Source organism: Pseudophryne corroboree, chromosome 2, assembly GCF_028390025.1.
Source record: "Pseudophryne corroboree isolate aPseCor3 chromosome 2, aPseCor3.hap2, whole genome shotgun sequence".
NCBI classification, from domain to species: Eukaryota; Metazoa; Chordata; class Amphibia; order Anura; family Myobatrachidae; genus Pseudophryne; species Pseudophryne corroboree.
This window is the reverse complement of record NC_086445.1, coordinates 114,430,543-114,449,815: the sequence shown is the minus strand read 5'-3', so window position 1 is coordinate 114,449,815 and position 19,273 is coordinate 114,430,543. Positions and strand designations below refer to the sequence as shown.

Here is a 19,273-nt window from a genome sequence, read left to right as displayed (position 1 = left end):
ACTGAAAGATCCCCTGTTAGTAGGACCTTAGAGATGGATATACACAATAAAAACAATCGTTGCTGATTGGAAATATTTCAATTCAGATCGCAGTCGAAACCTTCTCTTGGATACTTTATTCTTTTGGGAACTTCCCAATTAGGGCCTACAGAAATAACCTCTCGCCAAGGAAATGATGACAAAATCACGACAAAAAATACAGTAATTTAGTAAAATAATTTTGAATCTATAATATTATTTAAATATGACAGTGTTAAAAATTGACATTACAATCAATTAGATATACACCACAAATGCTTTTAGATAGTACAATAAAATATCCTTCTCACCTTGACGGTGTGAGCTCTATGAAGGATATTTGGAGCAAAAGAGTGGTGTACAATAATTGATAGAACCTACGCGTTTCATCTAAAGGGACTTCAAGGGTGAAATAATGTCTAGAAATATATTGTGCTGGGTTCATAAAAAAATGCCAGTTCAGACATGCAATGAATAGAGATAACTCTAAATTGTGAGTGTAGAAAATGAGTCATCGTTTACTGTGTTGACTTTGAAGCCCTTAAGGATAAATGGCGGTAAATATCTGTTGTTTTTTTAAAAAGACAAATAATCCACGCCAGATGATGACAGTAGGAGTCAAAACTAAAACCAAATAAAAATGGTCTAAAAACTCCTCTTCACTGTGACACAGCTTGGTGTACTGATTTGTGCAAAAAGCCAATAGAATGTGATAAAAAAGCCCAGTGACTTATACTTTAGAATCTAATGGCAATCCAGCAGACCGTTTGTGTGCAGCTCAGGAAGGGAGAAGGTAAAATAATTACCCCAACCCTTGTCGGCATTGTAACTGTCGGGATGCCGGTGTCTGTCATGTGACGGCTCGCATCCTGACCACCGGAATACCGTATCACACCCGCAAGGAAGAGATAAAGATAAATTAAAGATAAATAACCCAGTCTTCTCTTGCTGGCAGTGTGTGGACAATAGGAACACCACAACCCCCATGTAACTGGGTGCAATATTAAGTGTGTGAATGAGGACCAGGCTGATTAATGTGCAAGGTAAGTAAATTAGCCTAGATTTGTTAAAAGGCACAGGGGGGCTGGATGACCTGTGCGTAAAAACTGTATAAAAAGTGTCTCAAAGTCAAATGTTAAGATTATGTCATCTGTGTGTGTCTGGGTGTAACATAACCGCCTCTATAGTGTGTGTAACAGCTCCGCTAAGAACAATACTGAGCTATAACCATTATTCTTCCTAAACAAACTATTCAATTACTACATGGCCCTGATAACCTTCTGAAATCCTGTGATGCTGCATATCACAAAGCTACAAAATGCTCATATGTTTTTGCAGGGTTGCTTTAAGTCATTTATGGGGAGAATTATCAAAGTGTGTGGAGAGAGATAAAGTCCAAACCAATCAGCTTCTGTAAAATGACAGTTAGACGCAGATTGGTTGTTACCTTCTCTCTCTCCAAGCTTTGATAAATCTCCTTCTCATCCTGTAAGTGTGAATATTGTGAACATCCTGGTATCTGCTTACTAAAGACTTTGGGGGTAATTCTGAGTTGATCGCAGCAGCAAGTTTGTTAGCAATTGGGCAAAACCATGTGCACTGCAGGGCGGGGGGCAGATATAACATTTGCAGAGAAAGTTAGATTTGGGTGGGTTATTTTGTTTCTGTGCAGGGTAAATACTGTCTGCTTTATTTTTACACTTCAATTTAGATTTCAGCTTGAACACACCCCACCCAAATCTAACTCTCTCTGCACATGTTACATCTGTCCCCCCTGCAACGCACACGATTTTGCCCAACTGCTAACAAATTTGCTGCTCCGATCAACTCAGAATTAGGCCCTTTGTTCAGTGTATACAGAATAAAGCAAGCAGACATGCACACCGCATAAGGGGGGTCATTCCGAGTTGATCGCTAACTGCCGTTGCTCGCAGTACAGCGATCATGCTAAAAATCGGCATTTCTGCGCGTGCGTATGCACCGCAATGCGCAGGCGCGTCGTACGGGTACAATGAGCATCGTGGGTTTGCACAGAGTGTAACGAACAAATACAGTCGCACGGCCGAATGCAGAAAGATTGACATGAAGTGGCCATTTGGGTGGCAACTGACCGTTTTCAGGGAGTGCTTAGAAAAACGCAGGCGTGGCAAAAAAAACGCAGGCATGGCTGGGCGTTCGCTGGGCAGCTGTGTGACGTCAAAAGCCGTCCCTCAGTCGTTAGAATCAACGCACACGAAGAGTAACTACAGGGCTGGTCTTGTTTTGCACAAAAAGATTTTGCAGGCGCTCTGCTGCACAAGCGTTCGCACTTCTGCAAAGCGAAAATACACTCCCCGGTGGGCGGCGACAATGCGTTTGCACGGCTGGTAAAAGCTGCTAGCGAGCGATCAACTCGGAATGACCTCCAAGGTGTATTGTGGTTATACTATCTTTTGTATCCATAAAATGATTAACCAGTAACCACATTGTACTCACCTCATTCTCATATTCCTTCTCAGCCAGTATCCCATCCTCATAATCTTTAATTAGAGCTCTAGCTGTGAGCTTGTGGAGTATCTAAACAAGATGAGATTAAAAGGAGAGAGTAAATGAGAGAGAGAAGGAGAGCGTTAAAGTGAAATAGAGAGTTAACGAGTGAGAAAATTAAGTCTTTCTGAACAAAACATGTCAGTATTTCTTTGAAGGGCGAATTATGTGTTCACTAATTTGAGGATGCAAGAAATGTAAGGACAGGTGCATTTGTGAGTTATGACTTGCGAGTAATAAGATAATTTCAGAGGTACAATGTCCCCTAGTGGACGAAGAAGAAACATACTGTTCCAGTTGTCTTCTGCTGCGGAGTGGTTGAAACCATGTTTTCAATTTCTTTATTTTCTATTAATGCCTTTAAGGTGGCCTACAAGTAGAGATAAGGGAAATTCAACTGTCTAGTTTATACAATAAAATCAAAACATGAAGTAACAATATAATCATAGACACTAGGACTGCAATATCACAAAGAATCCTCTTCTCCGTCCTCATCTACCATTATAACTAGGGATGGATATTGATTGGGTCACCATGAAGCCATCGGTGCTACTGTATACACTGATGACAAGAAACTTTGGACAGGAAACCATCAATGGTTTGCACTATCTATGACCAACATTGCTTATGGGACACAGCTGATAGTGGACCAAATAGGGAAGATGAATCGCGCCAAAGTGGGGCGTTGGGGGGTAATCTGTACACAAAGGGCCAATTAGAGAGTGAATAGGTAGCAATGTGGCTTATCAGGGGATGAAGTGGCGGCCCAATCAAGCAATGGGTAGTGAAGTGGCACGTCGGGGGAGTTTGGTGCTAAGTGAAGCGGAACATAAAAAAAACATTGTCACGCTCTCTGCCTTTGATGTCAGAGAACCACTGGACCAATGGCAACATTGATGGAACTATGGTACAAATGAGCTATGATATGAAGACCACTGGACTGCAGAACACTTTCCCTGTGAATAAATAGTTGTAGCAACAATCATATTATACGGAACCAATCTGTATTCTACCCATTTGTAGTCATGAAGTGCTCTGGTTCCGATGCCACATTGCAGCCATGGACCACAACTGCACTGCCCCCTTGGTGTCCTATGCTCATATGATGCAGAATGTTTTTGCTTATGAACCAGGTATGGTGGAGGGATTTCCATGGCCAATGCTAAGAGGGTAGGTACTAGCTACAGATGTGTCTACAAACCTCTATCCTCAAATCAATCCAAACAGCCCTGTTTAGCGCACCATGCCAAAACACTAATCATAAGTAAGTAGTACGCAATAAGCGAACTAAGGCGCAAAACTGAGGAAAAAGTAGTCTAATGGAGAGAAAAGTAGGCAATCCATGTTAAACAGGAAAAAGACAGGTTCAATGACACGCGCCATGCATCACTATGCTTAATCTGCAAATTTGCTATAGAAAAAAAATAATCCGGAGCACATAGTCAACTATTTGTGAACGGAGACAGAAAATTGAGGAAAAATGAAGCACAATAACAAAACAAGGAATTACTGCGCTAGAAATACCGACAATATTACTAATTTTGCCTTAATCCATAAAATGTGTTTGAATTAATTCAATAAGACGAGAAACCTGCTTCAAATAAAAATGTTTTACTGTATTCTAATAAAATACACCTTAAACCAACAATTAGAATAACAACAGTTACTATCACATAAAAATTGCAATAAGAAAAGTTGATGAATCTAAATGAAGGAGCTGGATAATAAGTAGCAGTCCTGGACCGCAGCCAAAAGGATTTTTGTAGATTCTGCACGCTGATTACTAAATAGGAACAATGTGTCTCCTTTCAATAAAGGCAAACGCATACCAATAATGGAGATTGTGGTAATGTTACAAATGTATGCACACACAGTAGGATACTGAAGTCCATCAATATGTTTAATTAATAGCAGTGACAGTTCACCTCCCACCAGCGTCCCGATGCAGGAGACAGACTCTGTATACTAATTACCCGATCCAGCGGGAGTTTCCAATGGTAACAGAGATGATGACACGAAGTATCCGGTGTTTGCTTACCCTGTGCATACAATTCACAATAGCCGCTGATAGTGATTGGTGTCGGAATCCTGTCCTGACAGGCGGGATGGATAGCACTCCTTTCTCCAGTTGGAGACACCCGCAATTAGTGATGTTTGTTGCAGCTATCCGATGCTCTTAGCGCACAGACACCCAATAACGTGTACGGCAAATGAGAGCTTCACCATCAGCTGCTGCTGATGCACATTTCAATGTGGTGAGAGTGAAAACTAAAGACATTTGTAGTCATGAAGTGCTCCTGTTCCGATGCCACATTGCAGCCATGGACCACAACTGCACTGCCCCCTTGGTGTCCTATGCTCATATGATGCAGAATGTTTTTGCTAATGAACCAGGTATGGTGGAGGGATCTCCATGGCCAATGCTAAGAGGGTAGGTACTAGCTACAGATGTGTCTACAAACCCATATCGTCAAATCAATCCAAACAGCCCTGTTTAGCGCACCATGCCAAAACACTAATCATAAGTAAGTAGCACGCAATAAGTGAACTAAGTCGCAAAACTGAGGAAAAAGTAGTCCAATGGAGAAAAAAGTAGGCAATCCATGTTAAACAGGAAAAAGACAGGTTTAATGACACGTGCCATGCATCACCATGCTTAATCTGCAAATTTGCTATAGAAAAAAATAATCCGGAGCACGTAGTGCGCTATTTGTGAACGGAGACAGAAAATTGAGGAAAAAGTAGCACAATGAAGGAAAACACAGTAAAAGTTGTGTAAAAAGTACACTATAAGGGAATCGCTCCATATGGCAGTAAACGGAGAGGCGTAAGAGGCATTAGAGTATATATATATATAAAGGGTGCAGTGCACATTGGGGGTAATTCCAAGTTGATCGCAGCAGGAATTTTGTTAGCAGTTGGGCAAAACCATGTGCACTGCAGGGGAGGCAGATTTAACATGTGCAGAGAGAGTTAGATTTGGGTGTGGTGTGTTCAATCTGCAATCTAATTTGCAGTGTAAAAATAAAGCAGCCAGTATTTACCCTGCACAGAAACAAAATAACCCACCCAAATCGAACTCTCTCTGCAAATGTTATATCTGCCCCCCCTGCAGTGCACATGGTTTTGCCCAACTGCTAACAAAATTCCTGCTGCGGTCAACTTGGAATTACCCCCCCATTGGCCCCTTGGTCCAGGGGGGCACACACCACACACACTGCACCAATGTTTAATTACTTACCTTTTCAAGGTCTCACGTCGCAGCTGCAGCTGTGGCAAAGTCACCAGCAAAATGGCTGTAGTGACTAGTCTCCAGGAAATGGTGGGTGCAATGTTTCTGGAGACCTGTGCACGCGCAGTAGACTCCATCACAATGCCAGAGACTACTGCACTGTACAGGGGAGCCGCCCCCCCCCCCCCCCCCCCCCTCCCGAGTCTGCATATGGACTCCCTGCTCTGGAAAACTGCCCCCGGTAAGAGTACACATCTGTAAATTTCGGATTCTTACATTTCTTTATTAAATTCCAGCCTTCAGTAGGAGGAAAACTGAAATACACTTACCTGAGTGCAATGAGGGATGAAGCCATAAACAAACAGATTATCTCTGTCAAACACAGCCTGTATGTTTGCTGGGGCTTGCAGCGGCTTAGGTGGATTTCTCCCAAACTGCCTCCACTTGACTGAAACAGCCGTACATGCTGGCGAACGCAGCCTGTTCTCCTGTTTTCCCATCTGTAAAAGGAAACACATCATTTGCAACTCAGCTTCACAATCTGGGGCTGCTGAATTAGAATTCAACTTATTTGTGATTAATACAAAGGCATTGCACCCAGCAATCAACCAACCAACCAACCAACCAACCAACCAACCAATCAGGTGTTTGCTTTCATCTTGTAAACTGTAGTAGAAAAATACAGCTGGGGGTTAATGTAACAGTCTGCAGCTTGCAGGCATCGGGGAGATCCCGGCTACTCTGCCTGATGTTTCAAACTGGCAATCCTTTACAGGGCAAAATCAACCAAAAAGATTTTATAGCAAATACAAATAAATAGTCATCTTACTAGCTTTTTTGGGGGACACCGCCATGGTCACTGTGATGGCCTAAGCCAGAGTGAGCTTTATGAATCTACATACTGCGGCCTGGGCTACATAGAATGACCCACATACTGCATGGAACCTTGTGCCTTGTTCCATAACCTCACTCAATGGGACAACTTTAGGATGATTCTGCAGTACTTCTCCCCCTCAAAGGAGCTAAAGGGATATTTTATACTCGCCATAAAAACATGCAGTGATCATGACTGCATCGAAAGCTTCAACTGCTCCTTGGATCCACACAGTAAGATGGACACACTAAGGAGAAGGATGGCTGTATTCTCCTAGAGTTATGTAAGAATTTCACAGTCTGCCCCGCACCCTTCACTGTGTGACAGACCTGTGTGAGCCTCCTTCCCCGGAACTGCGATGCCCAGACAGCCACTGTGATCAGTCACCAGCAGTAATATCTGGCATGTGGTGACGTGAATCCTGGGTATTTTGGGCACCTAAAACTGACCAGGATCCTGAGATTGCAATCCCTAGACCCATATGACATAGCAGAGACTATCCTTGGAACACTAAACTATACAGTGAGCATTCTAGTGACTTTTATACACTACACTATGATTAGTGCTAAGGAGCTAACACACCGATGGTAGTTGCCAGGGACCCCGGCAAGGGGGTCTGGATTTCACTGCACCCTATACGTAGGTCATGACCCTTTATCTGTGTTTGTATTGTGATAGGCTGGTATCCACCAAGGAAAAAGTAGAAAACTCTGGCTTATAGTTGGTTGGAAGCAGATACCACAGAACAGACTGGAGGACAGTTAGACAGGCAAGAGTCGAGGGAGGGTAATGTGGTACAAGGAATTAGACGACTAGAAGGTCAGAATAAAATCTACTGTAAGAACCAGGGAAACTCTGAGAACAGTACCTGAGGAGCGGGCAGGAAGGGAGGTCAGAAAGGCCGGGTTGGAATACGGGGTGTAATCTGGAAAAATAGCAGAATACTGGGGACACTGACGTACAGGAAGTCAGATGACTGTCAGAATTGTTAAACTGTGACAGCCTGACGTCAGAACAGTGACGTATGGTGAGGTGAGGCAGAGCCTTTCCTGTCATACTAACGTTTGTGCCAGAGTTTTGACTGTATAAAGTATATGAAATATACAAAGAATATGTTAGAAATATCTTCTTTGCATTATTCTAATCACTTTTATAGCCAAAACTGTGGAGTAAAAGGTATATGGCAGGTGCGGCAGTGCCTATCTTTTCCGCACATCTTTGATCAATACTCACCAAATTTCCAGGAGTTTATACTGCTGCAACTGTGTGTAATGCCCAGATTTACCCTTTGGCTCATATACTGCATGTAAATCTGGCTCTGGTGCTAGCCAGTGCCTCCTAAGCCATTTAGCTCACCGCATGTCCCTGCGTCAGAGGTCACATGACCACAGCTGTAACCAGCTGGGGAAATTGAGCAACATCTCTGTAGAGCAGAACGGGAATCCGCCAGGAGTAGGGAGCAATATACCTGTACATATTACTGCCGTTAGGTCACCTCTAAGGCACCCGTTTGCCACCATCTTTATAAAACCAAAGCCACTATAATGGTAGTTTACGCTAGTGTTTTAGGTTAGTGCAGGGCCGGATTAAGCCTTGGGGGGTGCCCGGGCACTTAAAACAAGGCCCTTGTCCCAGGAGGGATAAAATGCTCCTGGACTTCACTATTAATATACGATAGATGTCACCTTTGTTGAACTATTTCATTGATAAGAAAGGTGTTTTTTAACAAGGTCATTGCAATAACTTAAGAGGGAAGTCCAGGTAGAGAGTATTTTGTACCTCCTATAATGGATCATGTTGGGAGGTATGGATTGTGTGCATAGAATTTAAACCAATTGTGTTGATTAGATTTAAACCAATCGTTTAATAATACCTGGGTACTGTTTATAGCGCCACCTAATTGAGAGACAACTATTTTAACAAATTTTCTTTTAGTGGAACAAAGATAACTTAAACAACCTCAAAATACACATAGAAAAATTAAATTTATAATGTATCTTGTCACAAGCAGGAATAGCAGCAGCCTCTGTACTACTACACACTGGGACAGGAGTCAGGAGGACTCTGTGTGTGTGTGTGTCTCTCTCTAAACCCGAATGCTCTCATTATAAACCAGGTTACACATACTGTCCAGCTCGCATTCTGGCTTCCTGATTCTGCTGCTGCATAAGAGGGAAAGCTAGTTATGTCAGCGTGCTCCGGCTGGGGTGGCCCTGACAAAGGAGGGCCCGGGGTACAGTATGCCCTGGCCCCCTCTTAATCTGGCTATGGGATAGCGGTATAATGAGAGAGCTTGGTATATTAAAAGTTGTCTTTTATACTTATGAATAATCTACAAGAAATAACTGACATGCTAAATATATCATGGAAAATTGTCCAATGTGTTTCCATTATTATTCATATCATAAAAATGCTGTCGTTTGCTGCCCCTTTATGAAAGGGCACCAGGAATACCTGTGCACACTACTAAGACCAGTATGCTATAGGAAACAGACAATAGATTTTAGCATAATAAAACACATCTACAGTATGAACAGTCTAATACAGCATGACCACAGTGCTGTAAATGTTACCTGATCTTTCCAACTGCTCTTAGATTTGTCTGCAAAAAAATCATAGGCTCCAGCGCTACATTGCGCCAACAGCCTCAGCATGTGTTTATTTGCTGTAGCCCTGGGTTTAAAAAGAAACACTTTATTAAAATCATGTATGTGATATAGAATACACAGCATATACTGTATGAGGATTACTGCAAACACCGGGAGTAGACAGGAATTAGCAAAGGAAATACTACTATGATTGTGACAAGGTGGAAACATGATGTACAAGTAGTTATTGAACTAGAAAGTGTGACCTCATGGTAAAGGAGTACTTTTACTGCATACAACCAGGATATATTGTACCTAGTTATTTTTAAATGGGCTTATTTTTAGACTGCAAACGCTAAATTAAGCAAAAAAAAAAATACACTTTCCCATAATTGTACTAATGATTATTATCAAGTATTTAGTACAGTCTAGGGATGAGCCTCACTCTGTTATTTTTCTGATCTCGATTTATTTTTTATTTTTTTTTAAATCGATTCTGGAGACATAGGGCCAGATGTACTAAGCCTTGAAAAGTGATACATTTCAAGGTGATAAAGTGCCAGCCAATCAGCTCCTAACTGTCATGTTACAGGCTGGGTTTGAAAAATGACAGTTAGGAGCTGGTTGGTTAGTACTTTATCACCATTCACTGTTCAAGGCTTAGTACATCTAGCCCATAGGGTTAAATGTAACAGACCCCAAGCTGCCGGAAGTGCGAAACTTTCTGCAAGTCTGGCCATTTTTTTAAAGCAGCAATCATTTACTGGGAAAAATCGGCAGTCAAGAGACCGTCGCCGGAATCCCGACACCCTGTGAAATATCGGCAGTCAGAATCCCCACTCGGGGAGGGGGAATATAACCCTGTGATGACCTAAGGTCGCCACCGGGCCCGAAGCGTGGCAGGCGCAGCAAGTCCGCGAAGAGACGCGCTGCGCTCGCCCAGCGGTATTTTGACTGCCGGGATATCATACTGATCCCCTTCTGTGTATGCACTGGCATGTCCTCAGGGTCTCCAGCTCCAATACGCATGCACCAGATGAATTTTTATTGTTACTGCGTAGGCGCAATACTAATCTAACAACTAACTGCGCATGCAGCAAAACAATACTGATTTCAGGGAAAATAGGTATTATTTTGCTATCTTCTTCTGTGTTAAATGCAAACATGGGGATCTGGCTTTAATCAGCCAATCCTAGAGGCAGCCCCTAAAATTCATCCTCACATATGTTTCCTTTTTCTCTCCTGTCTGTTTAGTTACCTGCTATACACGATCCGGCCCTTCTCATTCCTTACTCAGGAGCTAATTCACGATTGCCCCGCGGGCGCAAGCGCAGCACCCGTCCTGTGCATGCACCAGTATTTACTGTGGGTGCCAAGCAGAAAATGCGAACGTTCGCGGGGCGGGGAGGCGGCGACGCTTCGTTTCCAAGGCGGATACAGAGCGTTGCGGGGGAGGGGAGCAGCTTAAAAATGGGTCATGGTGGCGCGAATGGGGGCAGATGTGTGGCGTAGAACACCCAGCCACTGCGATCACTAAAATGGCGGCGGACCTACTGCGGGCGCAGCCATGATGTGCCGGCAGGAGGCTACCATATTTTTTATTGATCACGCTGAAATTGCGGTGCAACCACAATTTCCACGTGGTCGGGAGGGGGGGGGGGGGGGGTCAGTAGTTAGTATGCTGGTTGGCCTGCTCTGTGATGAGCAGTCCCCAGCATGCGATCCAAGGATTGCAATGTTGCTACTTAGCAGAATTTGCAATCCTTACTGAATCAGGTCCTCAATCACAATCACTTTTTGCATTAGATAAGTGTAATACACTGACAAAATCCCAGAGTCAGACGTTTTCCAGCCGGGGAAGGCTGGGGGTTTATATTGCCATTCCCGAGTGAAGCTCCATCTTATTGCAGTAAATATACTGTAAAGTGAAATGATTACTTTAACTTACCCTACGCCACAAGTGAATAAACTAATATGCTCCTTATTCTTCTTCAGGAGCTGAAAGACGAGGTTTTCATTTTGGAGGTGCCCATCAGAGATGAGGATTACTTTTTGATGTTGCTTGGAGGGTCGGAGCAAACACAAGGATTGTAGAGGCTTCCAGAACTCTGTGCTGCCCATGTTGGGTTTAGCACTCTAGACATTGGAGATGAACCATACAATGAACACAGAAAGATCCAAATGAGTTACACTAAAATCTACAGATTGAATAGCGCAAATATCTGACAGTATCTATTGCCTGCGCCCGTGTGGGGGAACTGTGCTTTTGGAATCACTACTCCGTGATATTAGTGCAAAAACTAATGTACAGACAATGGGAGATAGATTTACTAAAGCTGCTAAAACAGACAAGCGGAGATGTTGCCCATAGTAACCAATCGGATTCTGTTTATCAGTTTCTTGAATGCAATAGAGAAATAATAGCCAAAATCTGCTATGGGCATCATTCACCCCCAAATATTTGCCTATAAGTCAGATCCTTACTTTGATAAACTTCTGTATCTCCGACTCATCTTCACTTTGACGTTTTGGGCAGAAATAAAACTCTTTATAAGCTGTGAGAAGAAAAAAAAAGAATTAGAATATTTGCAGGAATATTAATCAATCCAGCGTGTCATATGAAATATTACAGTCTGTCTACATATACCTACTTGATCCAAAAAGGATAACGTTGATGGGGCTGTAGTACAGAGTGCTTAGTGCAAGCAGCGCAACCAGTTTAGCAGCACGGAAACAGGACTCCATGGAATTGGAACAATCCAGGCATATTGTTATAGTCACATCCTGATACGTATTTTCAAATTCAGGCTGAAATATCAGCATACATGCCTAGGAAAAGGAAGACAGAACTGAGCGGTCAGTGGAAAGAACTACTGTCGCTGCACAGTTGCATTGTTATGTACAGAAATAAAAGGGAACAGGTGCTTTGTGTAGGACCTTATTTTTTCTAACATCACATAGAGTGGATCTATTGCTTTGCATAAAACCACGGTGCTATCTACAACTTTTAAGGCCCATTCAATGTGCGTGTCAGGCTCCTCTGAATCCAAATCCATATCTCCACCATTAATCAAAGTCTGTATGGATGACCCACATGTATAATTTACTCACTACAACATGGGTAACATGCAACATGGGTAACATGCAAGCAGGATCTCAATGGAATTCACCTATTCTACAATAGTTACACAAAGGTAGCAAGCGTGCATTAAAGAAAAAAATTAGGTTACTAAACTAAACTGGCTTTTTTAACATAATGTTCACTGTTTTCAGTGGGCTGGATGACGATACAAAAGTAACCTGGGATGCGGTCTGCACTTCATGACAGTCACTGGGATACTTAATGTACTGCATAACAGTCAGTGGGATGCTTAATGTACTGCATGACAGTCACTGGGATACTTAATGTACTGCATAACAGTCAGTGGGATGCTTAATGTACTGCATGACAGTCACTTGGATGCTTAATGTACTGCATGACAGTCACTTGGATGCTTAATGTACTGCATGACAGTCACTTGGATGCTTAATGTACTGTATGGCAGTCAGTGGGATGCTTAATGTACTGCATGACAGTCACTTGGACGCTTAATGTACTGCATGACAGTCACTTGGATGCTTAATGTACTGTATGGCAGTCAGTGGGATGCTTAATGTACTGCATGACAGTCACCTGGATGCTTAATGTACTGCATGACAGTCACTTGGACGCTTAATGTACTGCATGACAGTCACTTGGATGCTTAATGTACTGTATGGCAGTCAGTGGGATGCTTAATGTACTGCATGACAGTCACTTGGACGCTTAATGTACTGCATGACAGTCACTTGGATGCTTAATGTACTGTATGGCAGTCAGTGGGATACTTAATGTACTGCATGACAGTCACTTGGATGCTTAATGTACTGCATGACAGTCACTTGGATGCTTAATGTACTGTATGGCAGTCAGTGGGATGCTTAATGTACTGCATGACAGTCACTTGGACGCTTAATGTACTGCATGACAGTCACTTGGATGCTTAATGTACTGTATGGCAGTCAGTGGGATGCTTAATGTACTGCATGACAGTCACCTGGATGCTTAATGTACTGCATGGCAGTCAGTGGGATGCTTAATGTACTACATGACAGTCACCTGGATGCTTAATGTACTGTATGGCAGTCAGTGGGATGCTTAATGTACTGCATGACAGTCACCTGGATGCTTAATGTACTGCATGGCAGTCAGTGGGATGCTTAATGTACTACATGACAGTCACCTGGATGCTTAATGTACTGTATGGCAGTCAGTGGGATGCTTAATGTACTGCATGACAGTCACCTGGATGCTTAATGTACTGTATGGCAGTCAGTGGGATGCTTAATGTACTGCATGACAGTCACCTGGATGCTTAATGTACTGTATGGCAGTCAGTGGGATGCTTAATGTACTGCATGACAGTCACCTGGATGCTTAATGTACTGCATGGCAGTCAGTGGGATGCTTAATGTACTACATGACAGTCACCTGGATGCTTAATGTACTGTATGGCAGTCAGTGGGATGCTTAATGTACTGCATGACAGTCACCTGGATGCTTAATGTACTGTATGGCAGTCACTTGGATGCTTAATGTACCGTATGGCAGTCACTGGGATGCTTAATGTACTACATGACAGTCACCTGGATGCTTAATGTACTGTATGGCAGTCACTTGGATGCTTAATGTACCGTATGGCAGTCACTTGGATGCTTAATGTACCGTATGGCAGTCACTTGGATGCTAATGTACCTTATGACAGTCACTGGGATGCTTAATGTACTGTATGGCAGTCACTGGGATTCTTAATGTACTGCATGACAGTCACTGGGATGCTTCATGTACTGTATGGCAGTCACTGGGATGCTTAATGTACTGCATGACAGTCACTTGGATGCTTAATGTACTGTATGACAGTCAGTGGGATGCTTAATGTACTGCATGACAGTCACTTGGTTGCTTAATGTACTGCATGACAGTCAGTGGGATGCTTAATGTACTGCATGACAGTCACTTGGATGCTTAATGTACTGTATGGCAGTCAGTGGGATGCTTAATGTACTGCATGACAGTCACTTGGACGCTTAATGTACTGCATGACAGTCACTTGGATGCTTAATGTACTGTATGGCAGTCAGTGGGATGCTTAATGTACTGCATGACAGTCACTTGGACGCTTAATGTACTGCATGACAGTCAGTGGGATGCTTAATGTACTGCATAGCAGACACTTGGATGTTTAATGTACTGCATGGCAGTCACTTGGAAGATTAATGTACTGCATGACAGTCACTTGGATGCTTAATGTACTGTATGACAGTCAGTGGGATGCTTAATGTACTGCATGACAGTCACTTGGTTGCTTAATGTACTGCATGACAGTCAGTGGGATACTTAATGTACTGCATGATAGTCACTTGGATGCTTAATGTACTGCATGGCAGTCAGTGGGATACTTAATGTACTGCATGACAGTCACTTGGATGCTTAATGTACTGTATGACAGTCAGTGGGATGCTTAATGTACTGCATGACAGTCACTTGGTTGCTTAATGTACTGCATGACAGTCAGTGGGATACTTAATGTACTGCATGATAGTCACTTGGATGCTTAATGTACTGTATGGCAGTCAGTGGGATACTTAATGTACTGCATGACAGTCACTTGGACGCTTAATGTACTGCATGACAGTCAGTGGGATGCTTAATGTACTACATGACAGTCACCTGGATGCTTAATGTACTGCATGGCAGTCACTTGGAAGATTAATGTACTGCATGACAGTCACTTGGATGCTTAATGTACTGCATGGCAGTCAGTGGAATGCTTAAAGTACTGTATGGTGGTCATTGGGATACTTAATGTACTACATAACAGTCACTGGATTGCTTAGTGTACTGTAATGCAGTCCCTGTGGATTTTATCTGTACTGTATGGAGGTCAAGTAGATACACTCTGTATTGTATTGTGGCTAGGGTTAATGGTTTGCTAACCCTGTCTACATTTGTGTTGGGCATTGCCTACATTTCATTTGCGCCCAACTCATGAGGCACTGTATGTTGTTCACCCCAGGTGACACTAAACCAGCATCCAGCTATGTAACAGTCATGTACAACAGTCAGAACCTTGGTATTGTGCTTACCTCGCTGTCTTCATCTGGATGGGTTTCAACCCACATTCTTGGCAGACAAGATTCTTCCAAAAATAAATCCAAAGAAAACCCTTCCTCTTTTAAAGTACTGGCCTCAAGTGTCTGGACTACAGCTTTGCAGTCAGTTTGCTACAATGAATAAATCAGGCAGAAATGTAAAACAGAACTTTCACCAGCACCGTTTTATACATAACACGTTTGTATATAGACATCACTCTCCCCCATGCACTCTCCTTGTATTTCAATTCAAAACTCCCCCAATAAATACACTATTCCTGTAACTTTTGCATACAGGAATGTGTTTAATTTGCCTCTTACAGTTATCTACTGTACTGTATGTTTTGGTTCTTAGCTTAGATAGGATCATGTGAAAAAAGCTCAAAATAGAACAGTGTAATAACAGGATTTTAATACCTACCGGTAAATCCTTTTCTCCTAGTCCGTAGAGGATGCTGGGGTCCACTTATTGACCATGCGGTATAGACGGTTCCGCAGGAGCCATGGGCACTCTTTAGACTTTTCCATGGGTGTGAACTGGCTCCTTCTTCTATGCCCCTCCTCCAGACTCCAGTTATAGGAACTGTGCCCATGGAGACGGACATTTCGAGGAAAGGATTTACTTTAATACTAGTGGTGAGATACATACTAGCTCACACCTCAACCATGCCGCACACATGGCATTCAACATAACACACGCCAACAAGCATGAACCAATTGCAGCAACAAGCTGAACTTAACATAACACAACTTGTGTACAACTAAACTGCAGGTAAAGTACGCACTGGAATGGGCGCCCAGCATCCTCTAAGGACTAGGAGAAAAGGATTTACCGGTAGGTATTAAAATCCTGTTTTCTCATACAGAGGATGCTGGGGTCCACTTATTGGCCATGGGGTTTATACCAAAGCCCCAGTACAGGCGGGAGAGTGCGGATGACCCTGCAGCACCGATTGACCGAACTTGAGGTCTTCATCGGCCAAGGTGTCAAACTTGTAGAACTTTGCAAATGTGTTTGACCCCGACCAAGTAGCTGCTCGGCAAAGTTGTAATGCCGAGACCCCCCGGGCAGCCGCCCAGGATGAGCCCACCTTCCTAGTGGAATGGGCCTTCACCGACGTCGGAAACGGCAATCCAGCCGTAGAATGAGCATGTTGAATCGTATCTCTGATCCAACGCGCAATAGTCTGCTTGGAAGCAGGACACCCAATCTTGTTGGGAGCATATAGGACAAACAAAGACTCTGTTTTCCGAATTCGAGCTGTTCTAGCGACATAAATCTTCAAAGCTCTCACCACATCTAGAGATTTAGATGTAGTGAATGTGTCAGTAATTACTGGCACCACAATAGGTTGGTTTATGTGGAAAGATGAAACCACCTTAGGAAGAAAATGTTGACGAGTTCTCAACTCTGCCCTATCTTCATGGAAGATCAGGTAAGGGCTCTTGTGAGACAAGGCCCCCAATTCAGACACCCGCCTTTGCGGATGCCAAAGCCAAAAGCATCACCACTTTGCAAGTGAGAAACTTCAACTCTATCTTTTGTAGAGGCTCAAACCAATCCAATTGAAGGAACTGCAACACCACATTAAGGTCCCATGGTGCCACTGGAGTCACAAATGGAACCTGGATGTGCAGAACCCCTTTCACAAAGGTCTGAACCTCTGGAAGAGAGGCCAACGGTTTTTGGAAGAACACTGACAAAGCCGAAATCTGGACCTTGATTGACCCCAATCGGAGGCCCACCTCCACACCAGCCTGCAGAAAATGGAGAAAACGTCCCAACTCAAACTCTTCCGTAGGAGCCTTCTTGGATTCACACCAAGACACATATTTTCTCCAAATACGGTGGTAATGTTTCGACGTTACTCCTTTACTGGCCTGAATAAGTGTGGGAATGACTTCTTTCGGAATACCCTTTCGGGCTAGGATCCGGCGCTCAACAGCCATGCCGTCAAACGTAGCCACGGTAAGTCTTGATACACGCACGGCCCCTGCTGCAGCAGGTCCTCGTGAAGAGGAAGAGGCCGAGGATCTCCTATGAGCAACTCCTGAAGATCTGGATACCAAGCCCTCCTTGGCCAGTCTGGGGCAATGAAGATTGCTCGAACCCTTGTTCTTCTTATGATCCTGAGAACTTTTGGGATCAGCGGAAGTGGGGGGAAGACATACACTGACCGGAACACCCACTGGGTCACTAGCGCATCCACTGCTATTGCTTGAGGGTCTCTCGACCTGGAACAATATTTCTGAAGCTTCTTGTTGAGACGAGATGCCATCATGTCTACTTGAGGAACTCCCCAAAGACTTGTCACCTCTGCGAAGACTTCTTGGTGGAGGCCCCATTCTCCTGGATGGAGATTGTGTCTGCTGAGGAAGTCTGCTTCCCAGTTGTCCACTCCTGGAATGAAAATTGCTGACAGAGCTCTTGCATATCTTTCTGCCCAGAGGAGGATCTTTGTGTCACCTCTGCCATTGCCGCTCTGCTTTTCGCTCTGCCTGTTTATGTACGTGACTGCTGTTACATTGTCCAGCTGGATCTGCACAGAATGATCTTGAAGAAGATGTACCGCTTGTCGATGGCCGTTGTAAATGGCTCTCAATTCCAGCACGTTTATGTGAAGGCAGGCTTCCTGACTTGACCATTTTCCTTGGAAGTTTTCCCCCTGAGTGACAGCTCCTCAGCCTCCCCAGTTCTGAATCCCGAATCTGTGTCCCTCTAGTAGGTGCGGACTGTGTAGCCACCACAGGAGTGAAATCCTGGCTTTTGACGACAGGACTATCTTCCGGTGCATGTGAAAGTGGAATCCCGACCACTTGTCCAACATGTCCCACTGGAATACTCTGGCATGGAACCTGCCAAACTGTATGGCCTCGTAGGCCGCCACCATCTTCCCCAACAACCGAATGCACTGATGGATTGACACACTGGATGGTTTCAATATCTGTTTTACCATTTTCTGGATTTCCAGAGCCTTTTCCACCAGAAGAAATACTCTCTGAACTTCCGTGTCCAGAATCATCCCGAGAAAAGACAATCTTGTTGTCGGTTCCAATTGTGACTTTGGATAATTTATGATCCAACCGTGTTGTTGGAGAATCGACAGGGAGAGTGTGATGTTTTGCAACAACTGCTCCCTGGATCTCGCCTTTATCAGGAGATCGTCCAGATAAGGAATTATTTTGACTCCTTTTTGACGAAGGAGGACCATCATCTCCACCATCACCTTGGTGAATACCCTCGGCGCCGTGGAGAGACCAAAAGGTAACGTCTGGAACTGGTAATGGCAATCCTGAACTGCAAATCTCAGAAAGGCCTGATGAGGGGGATAAATGAGAACAGGTAAGCATCTTTGATGTCTACCGACACCATGTAGTCCCCCTCCTCCAGACTGGAAATTACTGCCCGGAGTGATTCCATCTTGAACTTGAACCTTTTCAAGTAGAGATTCAAATTTTTTAGGTTTAGGATCGGTCTGACCGAGCCGTCCGGCTTCGGAACTACAAAGAGGCTTGAATAAAACCCCTCCCCTTGTTGTGACAAAGGTACCAGGACTACTACCTGGTCCTGACATAATTTTTGTATTGCCGCGGTTACTGCTTCTCTTTCCTATAGAGAAGCTGGTAAGGTTGATTTGAAAAATCGGCATGGGGGAACGTCTTGAAACTCCAGCTTGTATCCCTGGGATACTATTTGCAATACCCAGGGATTCAGGCCAGACAGAATCTGCCCCCAACCGAGTCCAGCGTCATGCTGAAGATTTGGCAGAAGCAGGGGTAGACTTCTGCTCCTGGGAACCTGGAGCCACTGTGGGCTTCTTCCCCCTTCCCCTTCCTGCAAAGAAGGGGGAACCTCTCGTTCTT

General features: G+C 43.8%; 1 protein-coding gene across 3 annotated transcripts in view; it reads right to left on the bottom strand.

Moving 5' to 3' along the window:
- The window catches only part of PARP4 (poly(ADP-ribose) polymerase family member 4), a 281,821-nt gene that overhangs the window by 122,031 nt on the left and 140,517 nt on the right, over nt 1-19,273 (bottom strand). For all 3 annotated transcript variants that reach the window (XM_063951625.1, XM_063951623.1, XM_063951624.1), the window contains exons 21-28: nt 15,404-15,541; nt 11,890-12,067; nt 11,723-11,793; nt 11,187-11,374; nt 9,224-9,323; nt 6,106-6,276; nt 2,834-2,914; nt 2,494-2,574 (exon numbers count right to left, since the gene is read on the bottom strand). In XM_063951625.1, coding sequence (XP_063807695.1) covers nt 2,494-2,574; nt 2,834-2,914; nt 6,106-6,276; nt 9,224-9,323; nt 11,187-11,374; nt 11,723-11,793; nt 11,890-12,067; nt 15,404-15,541 — 1,008 coding nt within the window. The remainder of the gene's footprint in view (nt 1-2,493; nt 2,575-2,833; nt 2,915-6,105; nt 6,277-9,223; nt 9,324-11,186; nt 11,375-11,722; nt 11,794-11,889; nt 12,068-15,403; nt 15,542-19,273) is intronic.